The 13854-nt window shown below is 37.9% G+C and overlaps 1 protein-coding gene across 6 annotated transcripts in view; it reads left to right on the forward strand.

Moving 5' to 3' along the window:
• Window positions 1-13854, forward strand: part of TEX15 (testis expressed 15, meiosis and synapsis associated) — a 93926-nt gene that overhangs the window by 41413 nt on the left and 38659 nt on the right. For all 6 annotated transcript variants that reach the window (XM_025421205.3, XM_025421347.3, XM_025421254.3 and 3 more), the window contains one exon: window positions 4628-4793. In XM_025421205.3, coding sequence (XP_025276990.1) covers window positions 4628-4793 — 166 coding nt within the window. The remainder of the gene's footprint in view (window positions 1-4627; window positions 4794-13854) is intronic.

Here is a 13854-nt window from a genome sequence, read left to right on the forward strand (position 1 = left end):
GACAGATGAATGGATAAAGAAGATGTGATACACACACATTTGTGCGCACACACACACACACACACACAAACTGGAGTATTATTCAGACATAAAAAAGGCTGAAATCTTGCCATTTACAACGACCTGGGTGGATCTAGAGAGTATAATGTTAAGCAAAGTAAGTCAGCAGAAAAAGACAAATACCATACGATTTCATTCATATGTGGAATTTAGGAAACAAAACAGATGAATCTACAAAAAAAAGGTGGGGGGAACCCTCCAAATAATAGGTTCAGCAAGGTCACTCACTGGATACAAGATCAAAATAGAAAAATCATAGAAGCAGCCTAAGTGCCCAAGATGGATGAATGGATAAAGATGTGGTATATGTATGTACACACACACACACACACACACACACACACACACACACACTGGAATATTACTCAACCATAAAAAAGAATAATGTCTTTCCATTTGTGGCAACATAGATGGACCTAGAGGGTATTACACTCTGTGAAATAAGTCATACAGGAAAGCACAAATACTGCATGATTTCACTTACATATGGATTCTAAAAAACGAAACAAGTGAACAAACCAATCAAAAGCAGAAATAGACTCATAAATACAGAGAAGAAACTAGAGTTTGCCAGAGGGGAGAGACGTACAAACTTCCATTTATAAGTAAGTCATGAGGATGAAAAATACAGCCTGGGGGATAGTCACTAATATTGTAGTAACTTTGTATGATGACAGTTGGTAATTACACTTTCTGTGGTAAGCATTTTGTAATGTATATAATTGTTGAGTCACTATGTTGTATACTTGAAACTAATACAATATTGTATGTCAACTATGTTTCTATTTAAAAAAGAAAAATTGGGACACCTCGGTGGCTCATTGGTTGAGCCTCTGCCTTCAACTCAGGGCATGATCCCGGAGTCCCAGGATCAAGTTCCACATCAGGCTCCCTGCATGGAGTCTGCTTCTCCCTCTGCCTGTGTCTCTGCCTCTGTGTCTCTCATGAATAAATAAATAAAATCTCATAGATAGATAGATAGATAGATAATAAGAAAAATCAGTTGAATTTCTTATATTAGCAAAGAATACGTGAAAATCAAAATGATATTAAACATGCCATTTGTAATAGCTCAAAACATGAAATACATGTGTATAAGTCTAATAAAACATCTACAGTATTTTTATGCTTTATTATTTTTTAAATATTTTATTTATTTATTCATGAGAGACACAGAGAGAAAGAAAGAAAGGCAGAGACACAGGGCTGAAGGCGGTACTAAACCACTGAGCCACCAGGGCTGCCCTGTTTTTATGCTTTAAACTGCAAAAGCTAGGTGCCTGCGTAGCTCAGTCAGTTAAGCATCGGACTCTTGGGCACCCAGGTGGCTCATTGAAGCATCTGCCTTTTTGGCTCAGGTCATGAACCCAGGATTCTGGGATCTGCTGAGCAGGGAAGCCTGCTTCTCCCTTTGCCCCCCCACCCTACCACTTGTGCATGCGCGCGCGCTCTCTCTCTCTCTCTCATAAATAAATAAATAAAATCTTTTTGTAAAAAAAAAGCATCAGACTCTTGATTCGGCTCAGGTCATGATCTCAGGGTCCTGAGATCAAATGCCACATTGGGGTCCATGCTGAGTGGAGCCTGCTTAAGATTCTCTCTTTCTCCCTCTGGCCCTCCCCCACCTTGCTCTCATGAGCACAATCTTTCTCTAAAAAAAAAATAAACTGCAAATGCTGATTAAAGAAATCAAAGAGAATCTCTTATTAGGGAGATATACTTACATTCATAGATTTGAAGATTCAACATAATGATACCATTTTTTTTTTTACAAATTTATCTTTAGATTTATTGCCGTTTTTCTCAAAATCCCAGCAAGTCATTTTCTAAATAAACAAATTTGTTCTCAAATTTACATGAGAAGGCAAAGAAACTAGAATAGCTTAAACAATTTTGAAATAGAGAAAGTTTGTAATTACTCTGCTCAATACTAAGGCTTACTGTGTAGCTACAGTAATCAAGATAGTGTAGCAATGGCAGAGGGAAAGACACATCAGTGAAACAAAATAGAGATTCCAGAAATAGACCCACATAAATATGCTCATTTGATTTTCTTTTAGTTAATTTTTATGAAGGTATATTCAATTGAGGAAAGGTAGCCTTTTTGTCAAATGTGGCTGGAGCAATTGGACAGCATCCATAGGCAAGACAAGGAACTTCCCCCTACTTCACACAAAAAATAATTCAAAATGAATCGTGGTTGGAGCCCCTCGCTGGCTCAATTGGTACAACATACAACTCTTGATCTTGGGATTGTGAGTTCAAGCCCCATATTGGGTATAAAGATTACAAAACAGACTTTAAAAAATAAAAAACAATTGATACATTAACTTTATCACAATTAAAAAGCTATTTTCTGAAGGACTGTTAGTTAAGTGAAAAGGAAGCCTAGAGTGGGAGAAAACGTGGGGTTTTGGTTTTTTGAGGGTAATAGTTGACATACAGTGTTATATTATTTTGGGGTGTACAACAGTGATTCAGCAACTCTATACATTATACTATGCTCACAACTAGTGTACTTACCATGTGTTTACCATACAACACTGTTAACAATCCCACCCACTATATTCTCTACTCTGTATCTTTTCTCCCCGTGACTTATAAATTTCATCATCAGAAGCCTGTATCTCCCATTTTACCCATCCTCCCATCCTACTTCCCTCGGGCAGTTATCAGTTTTTCTATTATAGGTCTGATTCTGCTTTTTATTTATTCATTTGTTTTTCATTTTCCACATATAAGTGAAATCATATAATATTTGTCTTTCTCCCTCTGACTTACTTAGCATAATACCCTCTGGGTTTATCCATGTTGTTGTACTTGGCAAGATATCATCTTTTTGATGGCTGAGTAATATTCCTCTGTGTGTGTGTGTGTATGTGTGTGCATGTGTGTGTCACCTCTTTATCCATTCACCTATTATTGAACACTTGGGCTGCTTCCGTATCTTGGCTATTGTAAATAATGCTGCAGTAGACATAGAAGTACATGTATCTTTTCACATTTGTGTTTTCATTTTCTTTGTGTAAAAACTCAGTAGTGGAATTATTAGATCATATGATACTTCTATTTTTAATTTTATGAAGAACTTCCATTTCCACCAATAGTGCACAAGGGTTCCTTTTTTTTTAATTTACATTTTTAAAAGATTTTATTCATGAGAATACACAGAGAGGAGAGAGAGAGAGAGAGGCAGAGACACAGTCAGAGGGAGAAGCAGGTTCCATGCAGGGAGCCTAACGGGCTCGATCCCAGGTCTCCAGGATCACGCCCTGGGCTGAAGGCGGCGCTAAACCGCTGAGCCACCCGAGCTGCCCCAAGTGTTCCTTTTTATCCAGATCCTCACCAATACTTGTAAGTCATGTATCTGAAAAAAAGTGCTTTCAAAACTCATTAGTAAGGGCAGCCCCAGTGGCCCAGTGGTTTAGCGCCGCCTTCAGCCCAGGGTGTGATCCTAGAGATTGGGATCGAGTCCCACGTCGGGCTCCCTGCATGGAGCCTGCTTCTTCTGCTTGTGTGTGTGTGTCTCTCTTTCTGTCTCTCATGAATAAATAAAATCTTTAAAACAAAACAAAACTCATTAGTAAGAAAAAAAGAGGGGGAGACAGTCCAATTAGTAAGGAAAAAGGCATAAATAGACATTTCACCAAAGAGGATGTATGGATGGTAAATGAACACGTAAAGAGATGTTCAGCACCATAGCCATTAAGGAAATGGAAACCACAATGAGTTATCACTACACAGCTGTTACAGACAGCTAAATTGAAAGAGTAGCAGTGCCCAGTGTTAGCAAAGATATGGAATAACCAAATCAGTCATATAACCAGTGGAAACCAGGTAGCTCAGCCACTCTTTGAAAAACAGTTTGATAGTTTCATTAAAAACTAAACCTGCAACTACCATATGACCCAGCAGTTGCATTTTTAGGCATTTATCTGAGAGAAATGAAAACTTACATCCACACAAAAACCTATACACAAATGTTCATAGCAGCTTTACTTGTAAAAACTAAAAATTGGCAACCATCTGGATTTACAGCGAGTGAATGGTTAAACTATGGTACATCCATACCATGGAATACTTAACTCAGCAACAAAAAGAAACCATCTATTGAAATAACTTAGTTGGATCTCAGAGGGATTGTCCTGAATGGAAAAAAAATCAATGTCCATGGGTCACAACTGCAAAATTCTACTTACAAAATATTGTTGAAATGACAAAAGTACAGAGGTGGAGAATAGATTTGTAGTTTTCAAGACTTAGAGGCAGAGAAAGGGAATACAATTATTAGTATGATTCTATTTCTAAAACAGCATAAGGGAGATCTTTGTGGTGATGGAACACTTGTGTATATCAGTTATAATGGTTGACGTGGATCTATACATACAACAAAAGTTGCATAGAACGATATGTACACACACGTGCATGTAAAACTGGTAAAATCCTAAGATCTGTGAGTTTTACTAGTGTTTTTCTGGTTTATATTATAGTTATATGTGTCATTGTGTAGATGTACAAAAATATAATTTTAAAGTCAAATAACCACTTCCCTTTTCTTTATCTTTAGTTTACTTATCACCTTGTTGCACCAATACTAGAGAGTATAGTTTCATACATGATACTCTTAACCAGTGCCAGCTTGATGTAGACTGTGATCTACAATCATCATGGCAGTTTGGAGACACAAAACTGGTTCACAATGAGGATCTGGAAAAAAATTTTACTTCTAAGAGGTAAGTTCCTACCACCCAAAGGTGGTTGAGATTTGGGGGGGGTGTTCTTTTAATATTGAAGTCATGTATCAATTAGCAATTTCTACCATTTAAGATTTGGTAAGTATTACTAAGAAAATAAGTACAGAGATTGTTTATTCATTATTTTGTTGGCTTCTCATAGCCTTGAGTAATAGTGAAGAGCTAAGTGTAAGATTTAGAGGTTAATGTAGCCAGAGTTTCAGACACTTCTAATTTTTTAATCTTGGTAAATTTTTCAGAAGCATACATAAGCACATTTGTTAAGCACCATTTTGTATATCCCTTGTGCCTCCTGCATAATATAAAACAGCAGTGAAAGTATTCAGAAAAATAACTTTTTCTTTTAATTGTTTAGAGACTTAGTTGATGTTTTAATTAGGCAGGATTGTATCTGGCTGTGTCTACCCATTCTGCTAGAGCCGCTATTTTTTTCTTTAATTTTTTTTATTTGAGTATAGTTAACACGAGTGTTACATTAGTTTCAGGTGTACAAATATTTTTGATACTAATTCTTTAAAAGTACTACTTTCATAAGAAAGAAGAAAAGCGTATGCAAAATTCTCATTGTAAACATTTTATATTTATAGATCTAGATCTTATGTGAACACAACTTGTTCATTTTCTGAATTTCCTCCTTCACTAATTAACATTTAACTTAAAACCTGACTGTAGTTTGTATATGTGCTGCCGAAGCGAGCACTGTAGTTTGATCAAGGAAACACACTCAGAACTCATTTTGGAATGTTTTTGGTTTCTTTGTTTGTTTGTTTGTTTTAGAATTAATTCCTCTTGACTCATACTTATCCCCTGATATCACTTTGAGAGAATTGGTAGGAGTGACAGATTCAGGTGGTAGCATACATACTCTGTCATCCAGAAAACAGTTTTGAGCAAAAGTGGAATGCAGTGGGCATTTCCTGCCACTTCCATGTTGAAATGACAGTTTGATCAAAAATTTTTCCTGGTATTGTTCTTTGGTTTCAGTTCTTTTGGTATTGTAAAACTTGGTCCTTTTTCATAATGCCCCCTTCATTTACAACCTGTTGATGTTAACCAGAAAAATCAGAACAAGTACCCAAAAATATGAGACATGTTAGAACATTGCTAATAACCAACAAATGTAGGATTTATTGGTTTCTGAGTTATTTGCACAATTAGACAGACTCATTTGTTTCCCATAGTACATTATACTCATTTCATAGCTTAATACCGTGTGTTTTGTGTGATTTTCCTGCATTGTGAGTTTTATCTTCTTTGTTCTTATGTCCGTAGTATGAAGCTGACAACACAGTGGGCACATAATTGTTAAGATACATTTTTATTTCATTAAAAAAAAACAGTGATGCTATAAAATGCCCTTAATTAGCCTTAAGGAACAGTGGGGAAAAAATAAAAGGAAAAATAAAAAGAAGGAATAGCAGAAGAAAATAATATAATGAAAAAAATACGTTAGTAACTGCCTCTGGCTATTCTTTCTTCTAAAGATATTTATTTATTCATTTATTCATTTATTTGAGAGAGTGGGGAAGTGGTCAGAGGGAGAGGAAGAGAATCTCAAGCAGACTCTTCACTGAGAACAGAGCCTGGCATGGGGCTTGATCTCACAAACAAGTGTTGGATGCTCAACCAGCTGAGCCACCCAGGTGCCTCATAGCTTTTCTATCATTCTCTTGAGAGGAGTTACTGTATCTATGAGCTCAGCAAAAACAAGTATTTCCAAAAGGATACCAATTTCTACTTCTTATCTGCATTCTATCTACCACTTCTTAAGTCTGATAGTAGCAAAGGCATTAAAAATCTAAACATGGGGATGCCTGAGTGGCTCAGTGGTTGAGTGTCTGCATTGGGCTTAGGGCGTGATCCTGGGGTCCCAGGATGGACCCCCACATCAGGCTTCCTGCAGGGAGCCTGCTTCTCCCTCTGCGTATGCCTCTGCCTCACTCTGTATCTCTCATGAATAAATAAAATCTTTAAAAAATATCTAAACATCTGTGTATTCAGTCATTAAACATTTGAGTGCCTATTGTGTCAGACACTATATTTGATACCCTCAAAGAACAATGAATATTTTTTCCTGTCTTGAAGAATTCACATTCTAATTTAGAAGACATACAACTAAATATGAAATGTTATAATAAAGATATAGGTGCATAGATGAGGGACTGATTAGTCTTAAGAGTTTTGAAAGATGCTTTGAAGAGTTAAACTTGAGCTGATCTTAATGGGTAAAAGAGAAACTGAATTATTCTTAATTCTGCTGCCTTACTTGTATTAGTTTGACCTTTTTAAAAAAAAATATTACTTACTTTTGGGGAACCTGGATGTCTCAGTAATTGAGCATCTGCTTTTGGCTCAGTCCATGATCCCGGAGTCCTGGGATCAAGTCCCATGTCAGGCTCCCCACGAGGAGCCTGCTTCTCCCTCTCTCTCTCTCTCTCTCTCTCTCTGTATCTCTCATGAATAAATAAAATGTTTTTTTTAAATGATTACTTTTAAATTTTTCAAATTTGTATGAAAGGATGTCGTTTTAAAGATTGTCAGTACCCAGATTAATGTTGTGATTGAATTAGTACTTGACATATCAGTTTCTGTTTACTTCAGATGTAGTCTGTGGTTAATTTCATTTAGTTTATTAAGAGTTGGTTTCAAGGGTGGACAGAAGTAAATCAGTTTGGGTCAGTAACACACTCCAAATGGATTGGCTTGGGTCTCTGGGGAAGAGAAGCCAATCTGATGTGGACAAGGAATCATGTTGCTTAAGCTACTGATAGTACCCTTGAGCTAAGAAAAAGACTAGTGGGGCAGCCCCAGTGGCTCAGCGGTTTAGTGCTGCCTTCAGCCCAGGGTGTGATCCTGGAGACCGTCCCACATCAGGCTCCCTGCATGGAGTCTGCTTCTCCCTCTGCCTGTGTCTCTGCCTCTGTGTGTGTGTGTGTGTGTGTGTGTGTGTGTGTGTGTGTGTGTGTCTAATAAATAAATAAAATCTTAAAAAAAAAAAAAAGCAGAACAAAGAGATGGAAAATACCTGGATCCTTGATGACATCTGGAGCTGTGGAATCTATCAATCCTGATAAAGGCTGCCTGATATCTGAATTTCTTGTTATAAGAAATCAACTTATTTTTAAGCCTAGTTGAGCAAGTTTTTGTACTTGAAGTTAACAAGCATTCCAGCTGATAGTTTTGTACTGGATAGGAGGTACTGGCAAATAAGAGATTCCTAATTATAGATATAAGTTGGATATTGGGAAGTAAGGGTACCAACTTGAGAAGTTGGTAATAATCCTTTATATCTTGGGGCATAACCATTTGCTTCATGAGGCTGTGGTTTTGGGAGAAGTTATACAGAAAATTCAGGATGTTGAAGTACCTTGATCATGTCCTGCTTCAACTCAAAAGGCCTTTAAAATTCAGATTTGTTAAGGATTCTTTCTTCTTATGGTCTGGTTTCACAGATCAGCTTCATAAGATTAGCTCATCTTCTCTGAAGTTAGTTTGAATTTGGGTTTAAAAAGGAGATTTAACAGGAGGTAAGTATGCTGCAAAGCACAAGTCTATTGCCTTCAACCTTTCCCAATATCTCCTTTTAAGTATTTTCTACAGGGTAAATGGAAAGTACTCAGGTTTATACAATAAAGATATATTTCAAGTGCAATTTAGGGGAAGAAATGGGTAGTTTCTTTTTTTTTTTTTTTTTATACTCACACACACAGAGAGAGAGAGAGGCAGAGACACAGGCAGAGGGAGAAGCAGGCTCCATGCACCAGGAGCCCAACATGGGATTTGATCCTGGGTCTCCAGGACCGCGCCCTGGGCCAAAGGCAGGCGCCAAACCACTGCGCCACCCAGGGATCCCCAAATGGGTAGTTTCTAATTGGAATGCAATAGGTAAAGGCCATTTCAAATTCTGAGCTTTGGAGGATGAGAAGGTTTCAGAGGTTTGTTGCCAGGAGACTGAAGGTCCTAATTGCAACCATAGTCTAAACATGATCTTGCTATGGTTACTAGCCTTTGGAAATTTGAAGGTAAAGAATCCTAGGTTCTTCTTTCAAAAGGATATACTGTTGCTAAGTGTCAGTTAATACCATTTTTGTGTCATTCTTCGTTTTTCTGGATTTAATTGTAGTTATTCCTAATTTTTTCCCTTCATCAGAGTATTTTTTGGTGTAGATAACTTAATCTTATTGCTATATATTGCCTAAATGGATGTTAACTATATACATTTATATTCAGACCTGTTAGAAATGAAGGCATATTACTCACAACATGTATCTAAAGTTAGATGCAGTAACTAGATGACACTTTGGATGGTTCCCTTTTTGTGAGGTGGATCGAAAGTGTTTTATGTGAGCATGAGCACTTCTGAAAGTGTATATGTTGGAAGAAGGATGTTTATGAAAGGTAGTCAAGTTAGTAGACTGCAGTCTTTCTAACAATTCTAAATCATCTTACATAATTTAGACTATTCCTTGTCTTATTCTCCTTTATTGGTTTACTGATACACAAGCCTAGCTTGTATGGCTCATTAGAACACAGCATGAGACTTGCCTGGAAATCCTGAGATGAAGTCAATGTCTTTGTTAAGGACTACAAGCAAGGAAACCTATAGGTCTAGTTGCTGCTTGGCAGCCTTCTTAAGACTTAGAGGAGCCAGAAAAAGAATAAAACTGTGAGCAGCAGTGTGGAGTGTCAAGGCAAAGAAACTTGAATTGTTAATATTGTTGAGCTAAATAAATTCAGAATCTGCCTGCAGTAGGCAGCATATTGCACTCTCAAAGATGTCCACATCCCAATTCTTAGAATCGGTAAATATGTTACTTTACATAACAAAAAGGACTCTGCAGATCTGATTGAACTCACAGACCTGCAGATAGGTGATTATCTTGGGTTACCTGAGTGGGCCCAATATGAGTAAGTGGACTTACAATATGAACTCTTAGAAATGTAGAGGAAGGCAGAAGAATGGGTCAGAGAGAGGAGACAAAAGAAGAATTTCAGAGGGATTCAGCCTGCTTTCCCTGGCTTTAAAGATGGAAGAGGCTTTATGACTCAAGGAATGTGGGTAACTTCTGGAACCTGGAAGCAGCCTTCAGCTAACAGCTAGAAAGGAAATGGGATGTTAGTCCTCCATCTACAAGCAATTAAATTTTGCCAAAAAATGAAGAGATCCTCCCTTGGAACCTGAGACCAGAACACAATCCAAGTGATATCTTTATTTTAACCCGATAAGACCTATATTGGACTTATGTCCTGCTTAACTGTAAGATAATAAACTTGATTTGTTGGGGGCACCAGGGTGGTTCTGTCAGTTAGGAGGCTGACTCTTGGCTTTAGTTCAGATCATGATCTCCGGGTCCTGGGATCGAGCCCCGTGTCAGGCTCCCCTCCGAGTCCTGGGATCGAGCCCCGTGTCAGGCTCCCCTGAGCAGGGAGTGTGCTCTGGGATTCTCCGAGCTCCCTTTGCCCCTCTCCTAACTCACACTCTCCCTCTAACATAAAAAAATGAATCTTTAAAAAAAAAAAAAAAACTTGATTTGTTTTAATCCACTAAGTCTGTGGGCATTTATTACAGCAGCAATAGAAAATTAATACACTGCATTATCTCCAGACTTCTTGTGTAAGTTAGAAGATTTTTCCTTCTAGCTTTGAAATATGATTAACATATGACACTGTGAAAGTTTCAGGTGTATAATGTGATGATACATTATGAAATGTTTACTGTGATAAGGTTAGCTAACTCATCTTTTACTTGACTTAATTAACTATTTTGTTTGTTATTATGGTGAGAACATTAAAGCTTTATTATAGCAGCTTTCCAGTATATGATACAGTATTGTTAACTGCAATAACCATGCTGTCCCATAGATCTTCTGAACTTATTCATCTTATAATTGAAAGTTTGTATCCTTGACCAGCATCTATCTCCCCATTTCCTCAATTCTCTAGGCCTGGCAATCACTACTCTCATCTCTGTTTTTATGAATTTGATGTTTTTAGATTCCATATATAAGATCATATGGTATTTGTCTCTCTCTAACTTAAAGTAATGCCTTCAAGGTCCATTCATCTTGTCACAGACTGAAGAACTTCCTTCATTTTTATTGCTGAATAATATTCCATTGTGTGTGTGTGTGTGTGTGTGTGTGTGTGTGTGTGTGTATACCACATTTTCTTTATCAGTTCATGTGTTGATGGATACTTAGGTTGTTTCCATGTCTTGGCTATTGTAAGTACTGCTGCAGTGAACATGGTGGGTGCAGATATCTCTTTGAGATGGCAGTTCCATCTCCTTCAGATACATACCCAGAAGTGGGATTGCCTGATCATATGGTAGTTCTATTTTTAATATTTTCAGGAATCTCCATACTATTTTACATAGTGGCTGTACCAATTTATATTCCAATTAACAGTGCACCAGGGTTCCCTTTTCTCTTCATTCTCACCAGCACTCTTTACTTTGTCTTTTTGAGAACAGCCATTCTGACAAGTATGAGATAATATCTCATTATGGTTTGATATGCATTTCCCTAATGATTAGTGGTGTTGAACACTTATTCGTGTACTTACTGGTCATTTATGCATTTTCTTTGGAAAAATATCCATTAAAGTTCTCTGCCATTTTTTAATCAGATTGGTTTTTTGCTTTTGAATTGTATGCTCCTTATGTATTTTGGATATTAACCCCTTATCAAATATATAGTTTATAAATATTTTCTCCCACTCCATAGGTTATTTTTTCTTTTTGTTGATTCTTTTTGCTGTGTAGAAGTATTTTAGTTTTATATAGTCCCATTTGCTTATTTTTGCTTTTGTTGCCTTTGTTTTTGGAGTCAGATCCAAAAAATGATTGCTGAGACCAGTGTCGAGGAGCATACTGCCTAGGTCTCCTTCTAGGGATACATGATTTCAGGTCTTACATTCAAATCTTCTATCCATTTTGAGTTAATGTTTATGTATGGTGTAAGGAAGTGATCTAGTTTCACTCTTACATGTGGCTGTCCGGTTTTCACACCTTTGTTGAAGAGACTGTCCTTTTCCCATCGTGTATTCTTGGCTTCTTGGTCATAAATTAATTGACTGTATATGCCTGGGTTTATCTCTGGCCTCTCTATTCTGTTCATTGATCTCCGTGTCTGTTTTTATGCTAGTACCATGCCATTTTGATTTTTATAGCTTTAAACTGTAATTTGAAATCAGAGAGCATTGTGCTTCCAGCTTTGTTCTCTCGCAAGATTGCTTTGGCTATTCGTGGTCTTTGTGGTTCCATACAAATTTAGGATTATTTATTCTATTTCAGTGAAAAATGGAATTCAGTAGGGATTGCACTGAATTGTAGATTGCCTTGAGTTGTATGGATATTTTTTAAAATCTTAACTTTTCCAATTCATGAGCAAAGAATATCTTTCTTCATATTTGTGTCTTCTTCAGTTTCATTCATTAATGTCAGTTTTCAATGTACAGGTCTTTCCCTTTCTTGGTTAGATTTATTGCTAGGTATTTTATTATTTTTGATGTAGTTGTAAATGGGATTGTTGTCTGAATTTCTCTTTTCTGGTAGTTCTTTTAAGTGTATAGAAATGTAACAATTTTCTGTATATTAATTTTGTATCCTGCAACTTTACTGAATTCATGTATGCTAAGGGTTTTTTGGTAGAGTCTTTAGATTTTCTGTGTGTAATATCAACTCATCTGCAAATAGTGACGGTTTGACTTCTTCCTTTCCAATTTGGATGCCTTATATCTCTTTTTCTTGCCTAATTCTTCTAGCTAGAACTTAAATACAATGTTGACTGTTTAGAGCAAGTTTGAATTCTTAGTAGGGTAAATCCTATATCTTCATTTCTTTGTGCAAGTTACTGGAGGTTTACTGTATGCTTTTGGTGGAGACCTATTTCCCTGATTCTTCATAATCCTCATAGCTTTGCATAAGTGTCTGTAAATTTGAAGAAGTGGTCATCTCTTCTAGACTTTATACATTGAACTTTGGTCTTCACCTGCAGATGGGGCCATGCTAGAATGTTGGTTAGTGGGACAGGTTGCTAAGTGCAGGGCCTGTGGTTGCTCCAGGTGTTGGTTGTTGGGTGAATAACAACTCATTGTATCATGCCTTGGGTGAATAGCAATTCATTATAGACAATTGTGTGGTTTTTGGTGAGTGCTGCCAGGCATTCTCATGAGATAAAAAGGCTATTGGGATTTTCAGCATCTCCTCCTGGTCCATCAGATAGGGACCAGAGTAAGCAGTGGTAATGGCCTGAGTCTGTTATATGCATACACTCAGTTGTAGGGGCCTGTGTTGTGGCAGGGGCCAGTTGCTAATGCATAGGTAGTGGTGGGTGCCAGGAGAGGCAGCAAGGGCCAGCCAACAGCACGTGTGCACTGGCAGCTGTGGGGATCCTGGCTGTTGTTCATTACCATGTTGGCTGTATCTCACCCTGGACACATGGCAGTATAGAGGTTAATGATGGGGATGGGCCAAAGGATATTCAGGTGCATAGCTGGAGTGGCAAGCTGCAGGTGAGCCTAGTGATACAGGCTTGACAGAAGACAGGACTTGATCTGGGCCTTCATGCAGCTAAAGGAGCCTTGGCTATGGGTGTGGTCTAATGTGGCTGCAGGATCTTGCCATGGTGTGCACATAGCAGTTTAGGCTGGTGACAGATGTTTAGCCAACATCATGTAAGTACACAGCTGGAGGAGCTAGCCCTGAGCACCTGCATGTTGGTGGGTCAGCTGCAGGATCTAGCTTTGTGTGTTACAGTCTTGGAACCAGAGAGTCTTCGGCTGGCTTCTGGTAGAAGATGGGTGGGGAGACTCAGGTGGCTGGTGTCAACAAATATAAATACCTAAGGGTCTGAAACTAGTGAAGTTTGCAGGGGTATGCTGCAGCTGCACTGGCTGTCAGTGTCATCTTTCAGTGGTGAAAGATGCTGGTGGTATTTGCTGAACAGTTAGTGGGAAGGTGGTTGCTCCTACTGTGTCATTGCAATTGGTAGCCTCTGCTTTTCTTCCTTGTTCCTAGCAGTTTCTTTGTGTCTCAGCT

The sequence above is a fragment of the Canis lupus genome, chromosome 16 (genome assembly GCF_003254725.2).
Source record: "Canis lupus dingo isolate Sandy chromosome 16, ASM325472v2, whole genome shotgun sequence".
NCBI classification, from domain to species: Eukaryota; Metazoa; Chordata; class Mammalia; order Carnivora; family Canidae; genus Canis; species Canis lupus.